The sequence below is a fragment of the Trichosurus vulpecula genome, chromosome 1 (genome assembly GCF_011100635.1).
Source record: "Trichosurus vulpecula isolate mTriVul1 chromosome 1, mTriVul1.pri, whole genome shotgun sequence".
NCBI lineage: Eukaryota > Metazoa > Chordata > Mammalia > Diprotodontia > Phalangeridae > Trichosurus > Trichosurus vulpecula.
In genome coordinates, this window is record NC_050573.1 from 541580427 (window position 1) to 541603946 (window position 23520).

General features: G+C 36.0%; 1 protein-coding gene across 1 annotated transcript in view; it reads right to left on the reverse strand.

Moving 5' to 3' along the window:
- Positions 1-1997: 1997 nt before the first annotated feature.
- MOSMO (modulator of smoothened) overlaps positions 1998-23520 on the reverse strand; it is a 68027-nt gene continuing 46504 nt past the window's right edge. Inside the window, exons 2-3 of the mRNA XM_036736522.1 lie at positions 7483-7695; positions 1998-2373 (exon numbers count right to left, since the gene is read on the reverse strand). Of these exons, the coding sequence (XP_036592417.1) occupies positions 2189-2373; positions 7483-7695 (398 nt within the window). The 3' untranslated portion in view covers positions 1998-2188. The remainder of the gene's footprint in view (positions 2374-7482; positions 7696-23520) is intronic.

Below are 23520 nucleotides of genomic sequence, written 5' to 3' on the forward strand. Positions count from 1 at the left end.
TAAGATTGATCTTTTGGAAGAAAAAAAGCTCTTAGTCATATCATAAATTAATCTGAACCATATTTTGCTAACACTTTATTCAGTGGCATAACGGTTATATCCAAAGCTTCACTTCAAAGTGACCCATTTTATTTGAGGACCAACCAAATCTCAATTGGCATAGCAACCCAGCAATCAAACATCCAGAGAACATGTCCAGTAGTATTTTTATAACTGGATAGACATCATAATACTTTAGAAAATTTTTTTCTCTTAGAACTTTTGCTAAGGTGATGTCACCTTAGAAATGAAAAATTACTTTGTAACATTTGGGGAATACTCCACAGATATAATAATCCAAGAACTCCCAAAACAAAAGTGAGCTGATATACTGGGGTTTATTTTAACACTAAAACATTTCTTAACAGTGGAGGTATATGAATAGTGAGTAGGTATATATGAACTATGTTAGAGTTTCTGTTTTCTTATCCGACAAGGGAGCCAAGTAATTCTACGTATACTTCAAAATACAATGTGGCTTCCTGGAAAACTGCCCTCTGCAACAATTATTTAGACATATAACTCTTCTGACAGGTATATTTGGTTTGCCATTTCACTGGAAAGAACAAAGACTTGATTCTACTGCCAAAAAATGCCCCAATCCACTACACAAAGGGGAGAAATATCTATAGTGTGTTAATTTGGAGGGGGGAAATGAATTGAAGGAAGTAGAAAGGAAGGGAATTAGGGAAAGAGAGACACAATTACTTGTGATTTAAGGTTTAGCTGAATTGTCTCTTTTAGGAAGAAACATAAGTTCTGGGTTTAGACAACCCTTAAAGTAAATGCACATTTTAAAATGTCAGCTTTTAGCAAACAAGGCATATAAAATAAAAAGGTATTGCTCAGGTTTTTGATGAAGATGAATTAATAATGCTTAGAGGTGGAACAAATATAAATTCATTTTTTATGGAAGAATGAAGTTAATATTTGTAAATGGCCAAAATACTGCTGTCTATATTCACTAGTGAGCTTTGTATTTATGTAGAGTTGCTGTGCTTAAACCTAGATCAATGCATTATTAATGTAACAGATAAAGCAAGTAGAAAAGAGAATCTCTGTACAACAGACAACAGTTGAAAATAATTTAAATAGTCAGATTTCCCAAATCTGGGTTTGAAGTATGACATGATCTTGCCTTCTACCCTCATATACAAATAAATTAACCATACAAAGATTCTTTAGCTTAACTTAAAATTGCACCTAGAAAAGTATGGGATTATTTGTACCTATTACAAAAACCTGTTAAAATCAAGGGCTGCTACAAAGAATGAGGTAAACTGAAGACTCTCTCCACACTGCAGCCTTCAGAGAAATGGCTTTTTTCTATTGAGTTCTAGGTTTGCACACCACAGTGTTTTGCTAGCAAAGTATTCCAAGTTCTCTTCCAGGAACTGTGTAGGTATATATATGTATATAGACATATATACATACATATATATACACACATACACATACACACACTGTATACTGCACCAGCAAAATATATATATTATATATTCATATAAATATAAGGAAGATTCCCCCCACCCCCAAAAGAATGTATTTCTTAGTATGTTTTCTTGTTGAATTTTTTTTAAACACAGAGAATGGGGAATTTAAAGGTATTTTTTTTCAACACATATTTTAGCAAACACATTTTGATCTATTGGCTTCTTGGTGCAGTAATGCAACAGGAATTCATTTGGGGGCCAAAGGTTTATCTTATCACAAGGGAGTTTTGTACACTAATATCTTAGGAAGTGAGGCCAGCCTCACTTAAATTTTTCTTGCAACCACCTGGTCCACCATTAGTTCATAAATACTTTAAAAAAAATGAATCAGACAAAAACGGAACGGTACAGTCACTTAGGGCCATATGCTTTTCAGTATAAAGCATTCTTCTTCACTAGGTTGCTATCACAGTGCAGACCTGACTGCCTGAATATGCTCAGGAGATTTAGTCAATGTTGTCTGTATTTGGTTATGGAAAAGGCTCTCCATTTTAATCCAAAGTGCATAGTGAGAACGAGTCAACACATTTCTCTTTTCAGTAACAGATAGCTTCATCTAAGCATCCTTCTGAGAACAGGACCGCTCAGATACCTTGCCTTCGTCCTCCCCACCCTCCATCTTTCCCACAAAAGAAGTCAAACAGTTTAGACATTCATCAGCCAGGTAAACAAACTTTGCCAGCAAAAAGAAGTCCCACTATTGTAAAGAAAATTGATAAGACAAATAGTACATATGAAGACCCAACTACTGTATTGTTGGGCAGTTTATAAGGTTGACCTCCAACTTCATTGATGTAAAATCCTATTGGAAATATTAGGGCAGCCATACAGAAAAGGATCACTGTAAAACAAACCAAAAAATCAGAAATTAGTGAAGTGGTTTGGTGATTTGAAAAACAATGACAATTTGGCAAAAAGACATTTATGAAATTTGCAAAGTTTGATAGAGAGGTGGGGAAATGAGCCAGGCGTATCATTAACAACATCAATAGTAAATAAACATCCTGTTAAAAGATGGCTTATCATTACATTGATCTGAATACATCCAGTCCCTTGAACATAACTATAAGGAGTAAAAGATTTATGTAACATGGTAATTAACCTTTAACACAGTGTTATTCCTATCTCTATTTTGTAATAGCTCTAATACAATTTAGATGTAATACAATCTAAATTGTAAAGTGTTTTTATTACATTTGCTAAGTATTCCTTTGTTCTACTAAGGGTTCCATTCCAGACTAATTCACAGGTTAAGATACCAATTTTATGTTCTTCTGACTGGATGCCCACTTATGGAGCATAGATTTGCAGACAAAGTACAATGTAAAAATTTGGTGTTAATTTAATTTATTACAACGTTAAAAAAGACTACCAGGATCTTTTAAAACTACCTTTTAAATATCAATGTTCTTCTAGTGTTTTTTATGGTTGCAGGTCATGGAACACTGTAGTCTCTGAAGAAGTGAAAGTAAAAATCACCCCAAAGATAAAAGAGGCGCATGGTCACTATAAGTGGGCTGCAGCATAACAAAGCAGGAATGAAGAAGTGAAGCAAAAGATGTCACCAAAGAACTGTATTAGCCAAAATGGAGAAGGAGAAGAAGAAATGATGATGGTAAGCTAGTTGTGTGGTGAAGGACAGCTTTGTGCTTCACTGGCATATGTGCAATGTCAGCAGAACACAAGGAAGGTCCAAGCACATTGAAGGGAAGCTCTGTGGTGAATGCATAGGGTGAGAGTTGCATAGGATAGGCAAGCACAGCTAGGTTGCAGTATACATTGGAGGGAATGAATACCCATATGGATGAGATTTCAGATCCATTTATGTATATTAAATATTTCTTTTATTCAGATTTAAGTAAGATCCCTGAAAGATAAAACCTTGCTGTGTTCACTCAGACAAAAGTATCTGAAGATATTTCACTACACTGACACAGAAAGTAGGAAGGACAGAGATTCACCATTGCCTACAGACCCTGGGGAATTTAGCAACTATCCAGGAGATATCTGCATTTTCCAAATATTTGCTTTTCAGCCTAAACAATGTTCTAAAGAAAATAAAACTCCTCTCAAGTTCCTGGGCACAGTTTTATAGGGAAAAGTAGATTTTAAAAGACCTTTTGCTTTGACTGTACAAGCACAATTAAGTATATCTACATGAAAAATGCTGGTCAAAACTCTTCTGGAAAGGCACAAAAACTTCGTATGTCTGGTTCAACAGCTTTTAATATGCTTGTAGAAAGTGTTTTAGAAACTTATGTCCCATTGTACTAATTCGTAGTTCATGGGTAAAGAAATCACTTAAATTTTCAGGATAATATTTTGAGTGTTTTGAAAGGAACTTCACCCCTGGTCAAATATCAATTCCATCCTTTGTAGCTTAACTAGTTTGAGATCTAGAAAATCATACTATCTACAGTATAATGTAAAATAGGACATAGACAGCTGTAGTCATTGCTTGTCAAGAGAAAGAAAAGTGTGGTGCAGCAGAAAGAGAGCTGGGCTTGCTGCTGGAGATCTGGATTTGAATACTAGATCTGATATGATACTACCTGTGTGACTTGGGCCAAGTCACTAAACTCTCTGGGCCTCAGTTTCCTTATCTGTAAAAAAAGGGTTGGTTTTGATCTCTAATATATGTTTTTGGCTCTAATGATTTATAAAACTTGAAGCTTTTAATTACCATCACTGTAGCTTCTTTCAAGTTCAGTTTATTTTTTAGATTAAAGGTGCTACTTGACCAATGTGTTTTATTAAATCATTTTCTAAGCTAGCCAAATCACAGAATTTAGTGTGAAAGTCTGAATAAATAAAAACAAATAAAACATGGGATATTTTTCTGGATGTTAAAATAGTATCTTCTTAAGGATAAAATTCTAAGTAATAAACACTACAGCATTTTGGGCTGGTTCAGTGGCAAGATTTGATATTATTTTATCTTATAAAAAGACAATTATTATTTCATTCTGGAAAACCATCACACTCATTGACACATAAATGGAGGCAGATTACTTCAAATACCCATTAAGGATTAAGATTTATTATAGTAAGTTTTAATGTTCTGTACCATTTCATTATCTAGTCTACACTAAATAATAAATTTGAATAGGGCTGCCAATGGCCACTTCACAGCCTATTTGACACAATTTGCTGATGGAGCTTGTGACCTAATATGATTTGATATGAGGTCTGAAGCTATAATCTAAGCCTTCAATAATACACAAGCTTATTAAAACACAAGACAGAACCAATTCTTTTTAAAATGTCGCTTTCTTAGTGATAAAAAAAGGTTGCTAATTATCTTAATCTTGTACTCAAAATCAAGTTAGTGGAAAAATACTTTGAGGAATTGTAGATTCTAAAGCTGCTAGTTCTAGCAACTGACATACAAGTGCCACTCCTACCTCTTCCTGTCCCCAGTGTAAAATTAATATTCACACTTTATAGTGGAGTAATCAGTGAATATATTCGCATAAAAATAATCTTTAATATTTTATATGAGTTGAATGTTTTCCAAACTGGCAGGAAAATGCTTAATCATTTTTAAAGGAAGCAGATTCTTACTCAATCTGATCTTGTTTGACATCCAAAGACTCGTAATCACTAAAATTCTTAAGCTTAAGATAAATTTTGTATCTCTATGTTTTTAACTGGTTACAAGGAACCATTAAGTTACCTGAGATTTTAAAATAATACTGTGATGATAATAATAAATCTACTGATTTCTCAAGAGTCAGAACAAAAAAGGGAAACGACCACCTTAGATGTGCTCGTAGGTAAGGAGGAGATAGAAGTTAGAAGAGACAAGACTGGCAGCACAGCATGGTGGAAAGAACACTGGCCTCAGAACCAAAAGACCTTTGTTCAAGTCCCAACTTTGTGGTTCCATACTTATTAGCTTTGAGACTTGGAATCACTTTAACTCCCACAAATCTAAATGTCTTCCTCTATTCAAAAATGTGTATACCAATACCACTCCTCCCTACCTCAGATGGTTAAAAGGAAATTGTTTTGCAAATGGTAAGGCACTATATAAGTGTGAGTTGACATCACTTTGCTTTCCCTTCTATCTGCAATGGTTTCATCATGAAATCTCTTTCAAATTTTGGGAATCCATCAAACAATGACCTGTTTGATCCATGAACCAATATGACTAATGTTTAAGAGATACTGGTGCCTAAGCAGAATGTTATATGACAAGATCAAGGTAATCTTCAAAGTTGGGATATAAACACCAGAGAGAGCCCATTCCCTCCTATTACTGCCACACTACAGTAGATGATCTCAACTGGCTAAAACATTAAGCTTGAGGCTTATTCTACCAAACTTCAAACCTTCTCTGCTGGAAAGGAAAGTACAAGAAAGAAGTCAAGTTAACTGCTCCTAGTTTTGATCACCTGAACTAAGTGCCTATACATTAGTTTCAGTTTACTCAATTTATATCAATTACTGAGATACACATGCAGAGGCAGACTAGACCTTAAGTCAACATTTCAACAAAATCTAGGGACAGATTGTTCCATCTATGGCTTCTATGGCTTACTCATAAGTAAGTAATGAACTTCAAATAACAAACGTGATTGCCTTTTGCAGCAACTCATAAAGGCTCAAGTTCCCTTTTAAATCTTTCTTTGATATACCCTAATTCAAGCATTTCTCTTTCTTTAAACTGCCTAAGGGCCCAGATCTATGTAAATGAAGGGACTATCTTCTCTACTGAATTCTTCCTATACTGAAGGTGAAAGAAATTACCAGTTTGTTCTTTAGGCACTTTATAACAAGAATGGACAACTTTTTTCTCTGTCCACAGGAAAAAAAAAAGATGAAAAAATGAAGACAGAGAAAAAAAGAAATAGAAAAATGACAGGAAAAGGGCACAAACTAATGCTGTTAAGACATTCAGATCCCCATAAAGAGTGACTGATTGCTGTTCATGGAAAAGCAACGCTTTATTTTGGCCTTTTGGGATGCTGCCACTAATGATGTGTTGCCTTTTCACAACTATAGAGGCAAATGAGGATATCACTTCTTGATATCTTTGTGACAGGTCAATTAATATGAAGTTGAGGGCAAAGCAAGCCCATGGGCTTCAGTGTCTTTATTCCCACTTTATAATATTAAATGACTTTTATTCACTTGAAATTTGGGCTAGGACAATGAACTATATCAAGTCTACAAAATAGAAGTTCCCTTCAGCGTTATTACTTACCCCTACAAGTCATCATATTTTCTACTGCTTTCATATCTCTCTGAAAAGTAACAGATATAGCAGAAGTAGCAGAATTATAGAACTGACTTTTCTTCTGCATTTTGAGGTTTAGCTCTATGTTAAGCTTTTCTATGATTTATTTCATAATTAGGTTCAATTTTCTAAGTCACAAGAGGACATGCACACATACATTCATTACACTCTTGAACAATGTTTAACAATGTGTAGAACAGTTGATATACATTTATTACGAAATTAAACTTAGAGATTCTTCCATGTATAATAACTCATAGTGGACATACAAAAGTAATAATGTTAGTAAAAACAAAATGTAATTTTGTATTTCTGAAACATTTTCTTTTGATTTATTTCTGATACGGAAACACTATTGCCTGTAGGACCAATGGCCACTATGAGTCAAAAAATTGGACCAACTATGCCACAACATAAGTAAGAATCAAGTTCATCAAATAATTAAGATGGCAGAAGTTTTTCCTAAAGAGTACTGAAGAGTTTTGAAATACTAATCTTAAGTAAAAGCTCTGAATTAGGAGAAACTGCATCTTAGTTCTCTTTGTATATAGTACCTGTCATGCACAATTGGACACTTAATGCCTATGCCAAATACATTTGAGTACTTTGACGGTCACTGGTATTCAGGAAGAACTATTTGCTTCTATTTTTTTTTTCATAAAAGCATGTCTGCTTTCCTGACAAGTTTGGCAACCACAGATTACTTACTTCCAGTGAATGCTATCCAACGAGCGTATTTTGTAGCTTCTCTTCGCCAATGGGAAGCCACCAGCAAGCCACATGTGACAGTCAATGAAATGATTCCCATGATGATGAAAAATAACGTGGTAACCCATTCAGGGGGAAGCCGGGGAGGTATACATGTCCTGTCACGTCCATGGATTGTTTGACACTGCCGTACAAGGCCCACAGTGAGTGCTCCTAGAGAGAAGCAAAATGTGGGGAAATGTTTATGGGGCTGTCGAGATTCTTTCTTCCTCCTCCCCCTAAAACAAACTGAGCTGTCCCTAATTTACTAAGTCACTGGGTTAAAGCAACTCTGCTCCACAAAAGGCTATTTGGAGCTGGTAAACACTAAACTTGAAGAACATAAACATATATATATATATATATACACATACACATATATCAGCTGGAACCATTCTGTTCTTAAATAGAAAACCCACTGTGTAGTGCTTTTTTGTGTCACCAGAATCAACTTTTTCTAGGAAAACTCTGCTGACAAAACTGAGTATTTTGGAACTTACTAATCATCATATGATGAAAGTTCTACAAAGGACTGAAGCATTAGAAAAAATTTCTTGTCAAAGTTAAATGGACTGACACTACATCAACTTTCTCACTAAACCCCTACAAATATGCTGGAAGACACTGTTTCCTATTCAGTAAGTTCAGCAATTTTAGAATATAATAAAAATACTATATCCACAGTTTGAAACAGTCACTAGCATGGCTTATCAGAAAATCAATACAGTACAACCAACCAAAGACATATGGAGCAAATATTTAAATTTTATCAATTAGTGGTTGTTATAAAACATTGTTTCCTTTTTCACATTAAAACAGTTTCACACCAACACTATGGATTCTCCTTTATTCAACAAAGATTTATTAAGTGCCTACAATATACAAGATGCTGAAGGTGATGCAAAAATAAGATAACTTTAATGTCAAGTAGTTTATGCTCAAATAGGCAAATAGGATGTGGATAAAATAAAACCATAACCACAACACAAAACAAAATATAAGTGTATAGAGAGGCACAAAGTACTCAGTGAGCAGCATCAAGGAAGAAAATTTCATGGAGGAGGTAGCATTTGAACTGGGTTTTAAAACGTAGATAGACAAAAAATTCTGTTCCACACCTACAAGAGGTAAAACTGTGGACATGTTAATGGAATGTAAGGAGTTCAGTTTGGATAGACCATAGAATGCACAGAAAGAAAAATAGTATGAGATAAAGCAAGGCAGGTTGAAGCCAGAAAGTAAAGGGTCTTGATTACAAGAATAATGTTTGGACTACATTAAGGAGACAACAAGGATTTCTGACAAATTGTGATTAGATCTATGTCTTACTGAAGGTTAATATGGCAACAGTGTAAAGGAGGAGTACAGAAGAGTTAGAAAAGAAGATTGATTATAATGAGGGATATTTCAGTAGTTTAGGGTGAGATGTAACGAGGACTTTGGCTAGGTTGGTGGCAGTGGGAATGCAAAAGAGATGCTCTATGCTGGAGTCCAAGGAAGCAGAACCAAAGGGATTTGGCAACTATTTGGATATGGGGGTTAAGGGAGGGGGAAGATGAGGCAAAGATGGCTCATTTTGAGCCTCAGGTGACTGAAGAATGACACTGCCATTAACAGAAAGACAAACTGCATAGATCAGGTTTGAAGAAAAAATGTGTACAGTGTAAGAATGAGTGAAAATTTACTCACAGAATCTCAGACTCAGAGACTAGAGGTTTTGTATTCATTTGGAAAAAAAAAACAAACTTCATTCACCACTAAGAACTGTGGGAGAAGTTCCAGGGGCGGAGCCAAGATGGCAGCTGAAAAGCAGGGACTTGCGTGAGCTCCCTGCCAGGTCCCTCCAAAAAACTATAAAAAATGGCTCTGAAAAAATTCTAGAACTGTAGAACCCACAAAATAGTAGAGGGAAGCAGGGATCTAGCCCAGGACAGCCTGGATGGTTGCTGGATGAGGTCTATCACGCATGGAGCAGAGGGGAGTGGAGCTCAGCGTGGGTGGAGGCAGGACCAACCAGACTAGCAGCAGGCTGGAACAGGCCCTAGTGCCCTGAATCAGTGAGCTGTGGCAGTTACCAGACTTCTTAACCCACAAACACCAAAGACAACAGAGAAGGTTAGTGGGAAAAGTTACAGGGGACAGAGTTCGCAGTTGGGCCACTGCCCCAGGGGCAGCGGGGGAGGTGCAGCCATAGAACTACAGCTGCAGTTACTTCTGGCCCCAGGCCCACCATGGTGGGAGGAATTAAGTGGCGGATCAGAGTAGGAGTGCAGAGCCTGCTGAAGATCTGTGTCAGGTTTGGGTTGGTGGTTCTTGAGGAAGGAGGAGTGCTGGTGTGGCAGAGCTGGCTGTATAGAAATAGCTCTGAAATCAACAGCGCATCCCCTCAAGCTTGGAACAAAGTACTCTTTGCTCTACAAGCAGTCATACCCCAACGAAAAACTCAAGGGTCAGGTAAGTTGGCTGGGAACATGGCCAGGCAGCAAAAACGCACTCAGATGCAGTCTCAGACTTTGGAATCTTTCTTTGGTGATAAAGAAGACCAAAACACACAGACAGAAGAAGTCAACAAAGTCAAAGAGCCTACAACAAAAGCATCCAAGAAAAACATGAACTGATCTCAGGCCATGAAAGAGCTCAAAAAGGATTTGGAAAAGCAAGTTAGAGAAGTAGAGGAAAAATTGGGAAGAGAAATGAGAACGATGCGAGAAAACCATGAAAAACAAGTCAATGACTTGCTAAAGGAGACCCAAAAAAATACGGAAAAATACACTGAAGAAAACAACACCTTAAAAAATAGACTAACTCAAACGGCAAAAGAGCTCCAAAAAGCCAATGAGGAGAAGAATGCCTTGAAAGGCAGAATGGAAAAGGAGGTCCAAAAGACCACTACTTTAAAAATTAGATTGGAGCAAGTGGAAGCTAGTGACTTGATGAGAAATCAAGATATTATAAAACAGAACCAAAGGAATGAAAAAGTGGAAGACAATGCCAAATATCTCATTGGAAAAACCACTGACCTAGAAAATAGATCCAGGAGAGATAATTTAAAAATTATTGGACTACCTGAAAGCCATGATCAAAAAAAGAGCCCAGATATCATCTTTCAAGAAATTATCAAGGAGAACTGCCCTAATATTCTAGAGCCAGAGGGTAAAATAGAAATTGAAAGAATCCACAGATCACCTCCTCAAATAGATCCCCAAAAGAAAACTCCTAGGAACATTGTCGCCAAATTCCAGAGCTCCCAGATCAAGGAGAAAATACTGCAAGCAGCCAGAAAGAAACAATTTGAATATTGTGGAAAAACAATCAGGATAACACAGGATCTGGCAGCTTCAACATTAAGGGCCTGAAGGGCTTGCAATACAATATTCTGGAGATCAATAGAGCTAGGATTAAAACCAAGAATCATCTACCCAGCAAAACTGAGTATCATGCTCCAAGGCAAAATATGGACTTTCAATAAAATAGAGGACTTTCAAGCTTTCTCAGCGAAAAGACCAGAGCTGAATAGAAAATTTGACTTTCAAACACAAGAATCAAGAGAAGCATGAAAAGGTAAACAAGAAAGAGAAATCATAAGGGACTTACTAAAGTTGAACTGTTTTGTTTACATTCCTACATGGAAAGATGATCTGTATAATTCATGAGACCTCAATATCATAGTAGCTGAAAGGAATATGCATATATATATATGTGTATATGTGTATACATATATATATGTGTGTCTATGCACATATATATGTAGGGGTGTGTATATATATGTGTGTATTTATGTATACACACACACACACAGAGGGCACAGGGTGAGTTGAATATGTAGGGATGATATCTAAAAAAATAAAATAAAATTAAGGGATAAGAGAGGAATATATTGAGAGAGGGAGAGAGGGAGAAAGGGAGAGATAGAATGGGGTAAATTATCTTGCATAAAAGTGGCAAGAAAAGGCAGTTCTCTAGGAAGGGAAGAGGGGGCAGGTGAGGAGGAATGAGTAAATCTTGCTTTCATCAGATTTGACCTGAGGAGGGAATACCGTACACACTCAATTGGGTATCTTACCCCACAGGAAAGAAGGAGGAAGAAGATAAAAAAGGGGGGATGATAGAAGGGAGGGCAGATGGGGGGAGGAAGTAATCAAAAACACTCTCAAAAAGGGACAGGGTCAAGGGAGAAAATTCAATAAAGGGGGATAGGTTAGGAAGGAGCAAAACATAGTTAATCTTTCACAACATGAGTATAGTGGAAGGGTTTTACATAATGATACGCATGTGGCCTATGTTGAATTGCTTGCCTTCTAAGGGAAGGTGGGCGGGGAGGGAAGAGGGGAGAGAATTTGGAACTCAAAGTTTTAAAAACACACATTCAAAAACAACAACAAAGAAAAAAGTTTTTGTATGCAACTAGAAAATAAGATACACAGGAAATGGGGCATAGAAATTTATCTTGCCCTACAAGAGAAGAAGGGAAAGGTGGATGGGAGGGGAGTGGGGTGACAGATGGGAGGGCTGACTGGGGAATGGTGCAACCAGAATATACGCCATCTTGGGGTGGGCGGGAGGGTAGAAATGGGGAGAAAATTTGTAATTCAAACTCTTGTGAAAATCAATGCTGAAAACTAAATATATTAAATAAATTAAATAAAAAAAATAAAACAAACAAAAAAAAAGAACTGTGGGAGAGAACGTTACTCCTACACAAAGAATAGCTATAACAAAAGTTAGAAGAAAAGAAATGCCTGGGGATCCATCTAGAAATAACATGTTCCTGTACTTTTTGTCCTGGGTATTTTTTTCACTGGAAAGATGATTTCTTTCCAGAAAAGAACCCCTTGGCCTAAGACCATGATTTTTGTTTGTCCTATTTATATTTTTACTCAATAGGATAAAGATGCTTGCCACTAATAAGTGACTTCTTTAAGAATAAAATTTGTGCATTCAGTGCTCCTGATACATGATGGGCTGGCTGTGAAGGAGGAGGTTGTGACAGTAGTCCGGGTGTTTTAGCACCTTAGTTTTGCTAGTGAAGTATTTTTGGAAACAAGAATGAAACTGAGAGTAAATGAAGTAAGAAGTAGGTTGTAGTCTCAAATGGTGCTAGAATCTTGGAATTTTTTTTGAAGTGCTGACTACATATGACCCTAGTTCTTTAATTACAGTTATCAGAGAAGGTAGAGGGAAATGAAATTCAGACAAGCTATGTTTTTATCCTCTGTTACAGCACTAAAATAATCCCACACTTGGGTCTATATGATGATCTTTGCACATAAAGAAAGATAGGAATGTAAATGTAGCAATTTTTTTGAGCTAGGACTAAGGTACACACTAGAGGGAAAGAATGTAAGCAGACTTCCACAGAAACTTTATGCCTGCCTCTAGCCATGGCTTGGAGTAGTATATGCCAAATCAGAATAAGTAAGTTAAATTTTCTTGGACCTCTAATACTAACCTTTAAAAGTCTTGTGATAATTGTTTTAAACAAACTGGAAAACCAGAGGAAAAAAGACAACAGTGAATATATATTTGTCCTTAAGTTATTACCCTGCCAACCTCCACCCCCCCACACCCGATCTCCAACATTTTCTTAAAATGAAAACATGAAGGGGAGGGCCTTCTACAAAACTGTTAACTTCTGATGACAAAACATTTTCTTGTACTTTCTGAAAATAAAGAAGTCATTCATGGTAGTACCCAAGAGCTCAGAACAGGAAAACTACTCCTGACCATTGAGCAAAGGAAGGCCTCAAACAAGTTAACTTCTGTAGTCACTGTTCCATATATGAAAGCAGACTATTCCATGAAAGACTGTGAAAAAAGACCAGTGAAAGGACCCTTGCAAAGTATAATCTGAAAAACAGTATAATCCAAAAACCATCCCAAAACACAACACCAAAGTATAGTCTGATGAATTCTAATTATAGCCCTTTTGATTACTTAACCAAAAGGGCTTTATACTAAAAAAGATGAGGGAGGGAGAAGTCTGCTTATGTATAACTCCCAAATAAGATACTATAGAAAGCAAAGAAAGAATAGCAACTGCAACACCCAGAAATCCATAGGAGAAAAAAAATCTAAGAAAAAGTTGGCAGCAAAATCCATGGCCTCAAAAGTCTATACACAAATTCCAGAATTTAGGTTAAAAAAAAAAAGTAGAGAACTAAAAGCTTTAACACAAGGAGGCAAATTTGACCTAACAATTTTTACTGAGACTTGGTGGGATGAACCCAAGAGTAGTCCATGGCGATAGGTATATCTTATTCAGATGAAACTGGCAAAGGGAAATGGAGACGAGATAGTATATTAAGGAAATATATTCATGCAAAGAAATTCAGGAACCAGGGAAACTAAGAATGACACAGAGTACTTGAAGGTGAAAGGAAGGTCAAACAAGTGATTTTGTCTTTGGAATATACTCTCTACCACTTGGACACAAAGAGCCTTTTGAAATAGGAGAGGAGTTTGGGAAACAGATCACAAGCCTGGCTTAGAGGTGTGATATAGTAGTGACAGGGATTCATAAATCTTCTGTAACTTTCTCTGTGCCAAAAGCAAAGTTGCTAATAGCTTCCTGATTTACCTTAGTAATAATTTCATCTTTCAGAAGGTGGAATAATCAACAAGGAAAAATTGTTTTGCGTCTAGTTCTTACTAACAGGGAAGAACTAGTTTGTTGAGTAGAAATGATAAGAATTCTGGGGAAGTTATCACTCCATCAGAGAATGTGAATAGAGAAGGTGAGAAAATCTTGGCATTGTCTGACATGCATTTGGGATTTGGAGAAAGTAAATTTTCTTTTGGAGGGGGGAAGGCAGGGCAATTGAGGTTAAGTGACTTGCCCAAAGTCACACAGCTAGTAAGTACGTCAAATGTCTGAGGCCGGATTTGAACTCAGGTCCTCCAGACTCCTGGGCCGGTGCTCTACTCACTGTGCCACCTCACTGCCCCTGGAGAAAATAAATTTTAAGGGATTCAGAGGAAAGATAGGTAGGATTCTATGAAGAGGGATGAGAGATCCTCAAGAATGACATTCTGAAGCTACAAAGGGAAATAATTTCAGTGTGGAGGAAAAATGGGATTTGTCTAAAGAGGTATGTTGATATACTGGGAACTCACCAACCAAATCAGATTTTAAAAAGAAGCAAGGCCAAGTAATAGAATGAATGGAAAGAGTGTGCCCTGGTCCTGTAAAAATAGTGTCAAGAATGTTAAATAAGCATAGCAAGAGAAAGTGAGGGCAACAAAAAAGGCTTTTAAGAAAATGTGATATTAGGAGAAAAAGGAGGACCAAAGAAAGAATAAGAACTTTGGGGTGGATGGGACGATGATAACTGATATGACAGCGAAGGCAGAACTGTTCAATATTTATTTTGTTTCTGCATTCTCTGCAAGGAATGACTTTACATTGGAAATGACAGAACAAAAATAACTAAGAGAAGTTGATACCCAATCAAGAGATAATAAGAAAATACCTAGTTCCCCTTGATGAGTTCAAGTTACATGGCCCAGATGAACTACATCCTTGACTCATCAAAGAACTGGAAGATGTGGCTACTGAGCTACTGTAAGTAATACTTACAAGGTTGTAGAAAACCGAAGAGGTACCACAAGAATGTCTTGATTTTCAGAAAAGAGAAGTGAACAATCTGAAAACTACAGGTTAGTGAAGTTGATTCCTGGAAAAATTATATAATGGATTTTTGAAGAGATGGTAGGGGGAACATCTATATCACAGGTTCCCAAACTTATTTGGCCTGCCACCCCCTTTTCAAAAAGAAATTTACTCAGCGCCCCTCTGGAAATCTACTTTCTTTAACCCTTTAACGGTTTTTTTTGAAACATATCACTTTAAAAAATACAAATTTTTTAAATGAAGCATCTCAAATTTAACAATTTATTGTAAATTTGTGGGGTTTTTTCCTGCATTGAAATTTTGATGATACAATGTTGCATAATGTAATCATATAATATCATATTGTAAACAAAGTCATTACATGCACATACTCTTGTCATTGCATGCTGGACTTCCTGGCAATGTGCAATATGCTTGCCTGTCTAGCAGTTTTGACTTTGCTATCTTCCGAGTTTGTGTTTTGAGCTTCCCTGTCACCATAGTAACTTTCTATAATCAGTATCTTTTCTGCTGTTTGCTCATTTTCCTAGCCTATTTCTTGACTTCTAACTGTTCTATACTGTGGCTCTGCTTCTGGAGTGGAGGGGGCACTGTCCCAAGCTTTTCATACATCTTTTTTCAGAGATAATTCTGGGGACCTGTATGTTTTCAGTTCTTCCAAGGTGGTATGACCTAGGGAGAGGTATGTCTAGTACTCTCCTGGTCTGTACTCTGGTCTGTGAGTAACCACAAGCACTCTTTTCCACCCTGAAACTGTGACCAAGGTCCCAGCTGACCTGTAACCACAGCAAGCTCTAGTGTGCTAATGTTCCTCCTTCTCCTAGGACTGAGACCCAGGATTATAACCCAGATCCAAGTATTGGCAATGCAGCGGAGTCCTACTCCTGGTGCCAGAAAAGGGGGCTATGTAATCTTCTGACCAGTTGTCTGACCCCCTAACCATCTGTGGGTTTAGAGGTCTGAAAATGTTATTCTTATCACTGTTTCAGTTGCTGCCAAGGCCTTCTGCTGGTTTACTGGGGCCTGGTTTGTGCTGGACTGTGCTCCACTCTCACCTTGGTGCAACAGACCTTTCTTCCCAACTTTCCAAGTTGTCTTAGGCTGAAAATTAATTTCATCCCATATTTTTGTGGGTTCTGCCACTACAGAATTTATTTTGAGGAATTATAGAGTTTTTTGGAGGGGTTTTGAGGAGAGCTCCAGTGAGTTCCTGCCTTTTCTCCTCTATCTTGGCTCTGCCCTTCCAAACAAAAACAATTCCACAAAAAGCTTGGTGAGAGACACAACTGGGCCACATTATATCAAGGGCATTTATAAACAAAATAGGAGGTCAACAAATAAAATGCAACAAATCTCATGATCTATTTTCATCATTAGTGACAGAGAAACTGCCACATTTTGGAATCAGACACTACAATCCCCACTTTGTTACATGAAGACATAGAAATGGCACTTAAGAAGATGAAGTCAGAAAATAATCATGAATGATATTAATAACTCCAAAAGAGTGATCTAGAGAACACCAGTAACTACTGAATCATATACCTACTTTCTCATCTTCAAACAATGTTATGAAAATGATCTACATGCATAACTAGGTTATCCTTGGTGAAAATATAAGGACAGGCAAGCTTTAAATATAATTCTCTACAAGAGACCACACAACTGGCTCAAGATTTCAAAGAATACAAGATCCTGCTGTATTTATTAACGATGCCTCCCCCCACCAAAAAAAAAACAACCCCGACCCAAATTAGTTTCAGTGTAGCAAAAGGCTTCATGAATTGAACCTTGAAGGAAATTAGGGATTCTAAGAGATGAAGATGAGGTGGTATGGTGGGAGTGCAAAAACTGCTCTCTCTAATGCAACCAATAATCTCAAAAGTGCCAATTCTGATGGTCTTTTCTCAGTTCTCTTCCTTCTTGACCTTTCCACTGATAATTTATTCCCTTAGATACATCCTTATCTCTGGATTTTCATGACACTATTCTCTCTTGGTTTTCCTGCCTGTCTGATGGCTTGTTTTCTGTTTCGTTTGTGGGCTTATCATCCATATTATGTCCTCTAACTGTGGGTGTTCTTTAAAGCTCTCTCCAGGGGCCTCATCTTCCCTCTATACATTATCAGTAACCTTATCAATTCCCAGGAGTTTAATTATTATCACTATATAGATGACTCAAAGTTCTATACATACAATTCCGCTTTCTCTACTGAGCTTCAATCTTTCATCACCAACCTCTTATTTGACATTTCAAACTGCATGTTCTAGAGACACCTCAAATGCAACACGTCCAAAACTGAATTCATTATCTTTTCCCTGAAGCATCCCCCTCTTCTGAACTTTCCTATTTCTGTCACAGGTACCATCCCTTTTCTACTCACCTAGATTCATAATCTTAGTGTTATCTTTGACAGTTCTTCCTCAATCTGCCACAACCAATCAGTTGACAAATCTTGCTGTTTCTAACTCATCTCTTGTAAAAGATCTCTCTACTCACAGTTACGACCTTAGTTCAGGCTCTCATTAATTCTCACCTGAATTATTGCAATAGCCTCCTGGTTGATCTCCCTGCTTCAAGTTTCTTACCAGTCCAGCCCATACTACACTGCCATCAAAATGATTCTCCTTTCAAAGAGATCTTAGCATGTCACTCTCCTTGATTCAAATCTAGTGCTTCCTTTTGTTTCTGGGATAAAACGTAAACTCCCCTGTTTAGCTTCCATGATATTCTTAGCACTTAGCACATAGTAGGACCTTAATAAATGCTTGCTGCTTGATACACTAATTAATTGTACTGGCCATCCAACTACATCTCATAATTTGGAGTTACCATTTTTCATTCACTTTGTTTTTCCTTTATGAATTGTTAGGTCAATCACTTTTGAGTAACCACAGATCTAATTCAGGAGACCCTATAATATTCTGGGTCTTAATGAAATCAACACAATTATCATTGGTAAACAGGAGTATCTGAAAAAACTTACTGTTTATATGGAAACTCTCTTCCATTTGGACCTTGATCAAAGCATTTTCCATGTAACCAGCAAGGAGATATCTCTGTTTTATGCTTAAACTGATGTTAATAATCACAGGGTCATTAAACAGAGATATTTCTGTGGTTGCATTTCTCAAAGAATCTTATATAATTTTTAACATGCATAAGAGGCTCAGACTCCTTGTTGGAGGACAGTTGTTAAAAGCTGCCTTCATATTACTCCTTCTATGTATTTTTTTATTCTAAACTTGACAAATACCAAATGAGTATTTTCATAAACAAAGTAGAACAGCAAAAGAGGACCACGCACATAGCTGAGACTGTTTTACAGGGTTTGCTTTTCGAGAAAAAGATAAACTCAACATGTCATTTTCAAAGCAGATAACAGAGTAGATTAAAAATCAGAATCCTAAAATATTTTTTTAAAATAAGAAACACATTTGAAGCAGAGAGATACACATAGAGTAAAAGTCAAAGGCTGGAGTAGAATATATTATGCATCAGCTGAAGTAAAAAAAGCAGGGGTAGCAATCCTGATCTCAGAGAAAGCAAAAGCAAAAATAGATGTAACTAAAAGAGATAAAGAAACTATACCCTGCTAAAAGGTACCATAGACAATGAAGTAATATCAATACTAAACATATATGCACCAAGTGGTATAGCACCCAAATTCTCAGAGGAGAAGTTAAGGGAGTTGCAGGAAGAAATAGACAGCAAAACTATACTAGTGGGGGACCAAATTCCCCCTCTCAGAACTAGATAAATCTAACCACAAAATAAACAAGAGAGAAATTAAGGAGGTGAATAGAATTTTAGAAAAGTTAGATATGGCAGACCTCTGGAGAAAACTGACTCAGGATAGAAAGGAGTATACCTTTTTCTCAGTGTTACGTGGCACCTACACAAAAATTGACCATGTACTAGGGCATAAAAACCTCACAATCCAATGCAGAAAGATAGAAATATTAAATGTATCCTTTTCAGATCATGATGCAATAAAAATTACATGTAATAAAGGGACATGGAAACTAACTGGAAACTAAATAATCTGATCCTAAAGAATGAGTGGGTCAAACAACAAATCATAGCAACAATCAATAACTTCACCCAAGAGAATGACAACAATGAGACAATATACCAAAACTTATGGGAAGCAGCCAAAGCAGTTCTTAGGGGAAATTTTATATCTCTAAATGCTTACATGAATGAAACAGAGAAAGAAGATATCAATAAATTGGGCATGCAACCAAAATAAAATCTAGAAAAAGAACAAATTTAAAATCCCCAATTAAATACCAAATTAGAAATTCTAAAAATCAAAGGCAAGATTAATACAATTGAAATAAAGAAAACTATTGAATAAATAAAACTAAAAGCTGGTTTTATGAGAAAAAACCCCCCAAACAGATAAACCTTTAGTTAATTTGATTTAAAAAAAAAGAAAGAAGAAAACCAAATTACCAGCATCAAAAATGAAAAGGGTGAATTTGTCACCAATGAAGGAGAAATTAAAAAAATAATTAGGAGTTATTTTGTCCTACTGTATGCCAATAAATCTGACAATCTAAGTGAAATGGATGAATATTTAGAAAAATATAAATTGCCCAGATTAACAGAAGAGGACATAAAATGCTTAAATAACTCCATTTCAGAAAAAGAAATTGAACAAGCCATCAATGAACTCCCTAAAAAAAAAAAATCTCCAGGGTCAGATGGATTTACAAGTGAATTCTACCAAACATTTAAAGAATTAATTCCAATACTAAATAAACTACTTGGAAAAATAGGCGGAGTCCTACCAAATTCTTTTTATGATACAAATATGGTGCTGATACCTAAACTAGGAAAAGCCAAAACAGAGAAAGAAAATTATAGACCAATTTCCCTCATAAATATAGAGGCAAAAATTTTAAATAAAATATTAGCCAAGAGATTACAGCAACTTATCACCTAATACACCACGACCAGGTGGGATTTATATCAGGAATGCAGGGCTGATTTAATATTAGGAAAACTATCAGCAGAATTAACCATCATATCAATAACTAAATTAAAAGAAATCATATGATTCTCTCAACAGATGCAGAAAAACCTTTTGATAAAATACAACACCCATTCCTATTAAAAACACTGGAAAGCATAGGAATCAAAGGAGTTTTCCTCAAAATGAGAAGTAGCATCTACCTAAAACTATCAGTAAGCATTATATGTAATAGGGATAAGCTAGAAGCATTTCCAGTAAGATCAGGGGTGAAACAAGGATGTCCATTATCGACACTGTTATTCAATATTGTACTATTATTGCTTTAGCAATAAGAAAAGAAAAGAAATTGAAGGAATTAGAATAGACAATGAGGAAACAAAACTATCACTCTTTGCAGATGATATGATGGTACACTTAGAGAATCCTAGAGAATCAACTAAAAAACTACTTGAAATAATTAACAACTTTAACAAAGTTGCAGGCTACAAAATAAACCCACATAAATGATCAGCATTTCTATATGTTGTTAACAAAGCCCAGCAGCAAGAGATAGAAAGAGAAACTCCATTTAAAGTAACTATAGACACTATAAAATATCTGAGAGTCTACCTGCCAATACAAACCCAGGAACTGTATGAACACAATTACAAAACACTTTTCACGCCAATAAAGTCAGATCTAAACAACTGGAAAAATATTAATTGCTCATGGGTAGGCCAAGCTAATATAATAAAAATGACAATTCTACCTAAATTAATTTACTTATTCAGTGTCATACCAATCAATCTACCAAAAAATTATTTTATAGAGTTAGAAAAATAATAACAAAATTCATCTGGAAGAACAAGAGGTCCAGAATATCAAGGGAATTAACGAAAAGAAATGCAAGGGAAGATGTAAAACTGTATTACAAAGGAGCAATCATCAAACCCATTTTGTACTGGCTAAGGAATACAGTGGTGGATCAGTGGAATAGGTTAGATACACAAGACACGGTAGTCAATTACTATAATAATCTACTGTTTGATTAACCCAAAGATTCCAGCTTCTGGGATAAGAACTCACCATCTGATAAAAACTGCTGGGAAAACTGGAAAACAGTATGGTAAAACTAGGCAGGGACCAACATCTTACACTTTTAAGATAAGGTTAAAATGGGCATACAATTTAGCTATAAAGGATGAAATTATAAGCAAATTAGGAGAGCAAAGAATAGTTTACCTGTCATATCTATGGAGAAGGGAAGAATTTATGACCAAACAAGAGATAGACAACATTATGAAATGCAAAGTGGATAATATTGATTAAATTAAATTAAAAAGGTTTTGCACAACCAAAGCCAATGTAACCAAGATTAGAGGGGAAGCAGAAAGTTGGGAAACAATTTTTATAGCCAATGTCTCTGACAAAGGCCTCATTTCTAAAATATATAGAGAACTGAGTCAAATCTATAAGAATACAAGTCATTCCCCAATTGAAAAATGGTCAAAGGACATGGACATGAACAGGCAGTTTTCAGATGAAGAAATTAAAGCTATGTATAGCCACATAAAAATGCTCTAAATCACTACTGATTAGAGAAATGGAAATTGAAATAACTCTGAGGTACCACATTGGCTAACATGACAGAACAGGAAAATGATAAATGTTGGAGAAGATGTGGGAAAATTGGAACACTAATTGGTGAAGTTGTGAACTGATCCAACCATTCTGGAGAACAATTTGGAACTATGCCCAAAGAGTTATCAAACCGTGCATACCCTTTAATCCAGCTAAACCACTACTAAGTCTGTATCTCAAAGAGATCATAAAAAGGGGAAAGGATCCACATGTACAAAAATATTTGTAGCAGCTTTATTTGGTGGCAAAGAATTGGAAATTGAGGGGATGTCCATCAATTGGGAAATGGCTGAACAAGCTGTGGTATATGAATGTAACTGAATAGTATTGTTCTGTAAGAACAGATGAGCAGGCAGACTTAAGAAAAACCGGGAAAGACTTGCATGAACTGATGTTGAGTGAACACTGTACATAGTAACAGCAACACTGTGTGATGACTGACTTTGTCAGACTTAGCTCTTCTGAGCAATGCAATGATCTAAGACAATTTCAAAATGTTCATAATGGAAAATGCTATCCGCATATAGAGAAAGAACTATAGAGTAAATGCAAATCGAAGCCTACTATTTTCTCTTTCTTTTGTTGTTTTTTGTTTTTTCTTTCTCATGGTTTTTCCCTTTTGTTCTGATTCTTCTTTCACAACATGACTAATGTGGAAATATGTTTAATATGATTATACATGTATAGCCTATATCAGATTGATGCCAACTTAGGGAGAGGGAAAAACTTAGAACTCAAAACCTAATAAAAGCAATTGTTGAAAACTAAATGTACAAATAAAAAAAATTTCAAAATGCTCTATTTACCTTACATAAAACTTAAATCTTCCTGCAACATCCACTCACTGCTCCTAGTTTTGTGCTCTTGGACCAAAAGAACAAATTTAATCCCTCTTCCATAAGACAGGCCTTCATATACTTGAAAACACTTATCAGAGGACCCTCTTAAGTCTTCTCTTATCCAAACTAAACATCACCACTTTCCTTAATTGATTCTTGTAAGGCATGGTTTCTGAGCCAGCTTGTCCTCTTAAGTCTGCTCTCCAGATTGCCAATGTCCTTCCTAAAATTTGGTCTTCAGGCTTGAACACATTATCTGATCTATTCTGTTCTACTACTGATCTATTTTTGATACTTTAATTAGTACTAGTTTTGATGACTACTTCTTGTATAAGACTCCTTCCACTCTTAAAATTTTTCATCATTTCCTATGGCATTTTTGACTTCCTGTTCTTCCAAATTAATTTGTTGCCATTGTGTCTAACACTACAAAGCAAACTCTTGGTGTTCTGATTGTTTTAACACCAAATCTGTAAATAAACTGAAACTGTGTATTATTTCTATCATGTTAGTGCGGCCCAGCTATGAGTACTGAATGAATAGCTCTTAAGTCTTCCTTTATTTCTGAAAAGAGTACTTTGTATTTATGTAAGTCCTGAGTATATATTAGTTAATTAACTTCCAGATATTTTGTGTATTTTTAGCTACTTAAATGGAATTTTTCTTTACCTCTTCCTCCTGGGTTTTGTTAGTAGTATAAAGAAAGGGTCCTTTTTGTGTATTTAATTTGTAACCTACCAATCTTCTGTTTAAGTTTACTATTATTTTCTCTCTCTCTCTTTTTTTTTTACTGACTCTCGGTGTTTCTGTAAGCAAAGCACTATATTGTGTACAAAGAGATAATTTTGTTTTCTTTTTACCTATGCTTCTCTCAATTTCTTTCTTCTGTTCTATTGCTATCCCTAGCATTTGTAATGCTACATTAAGTA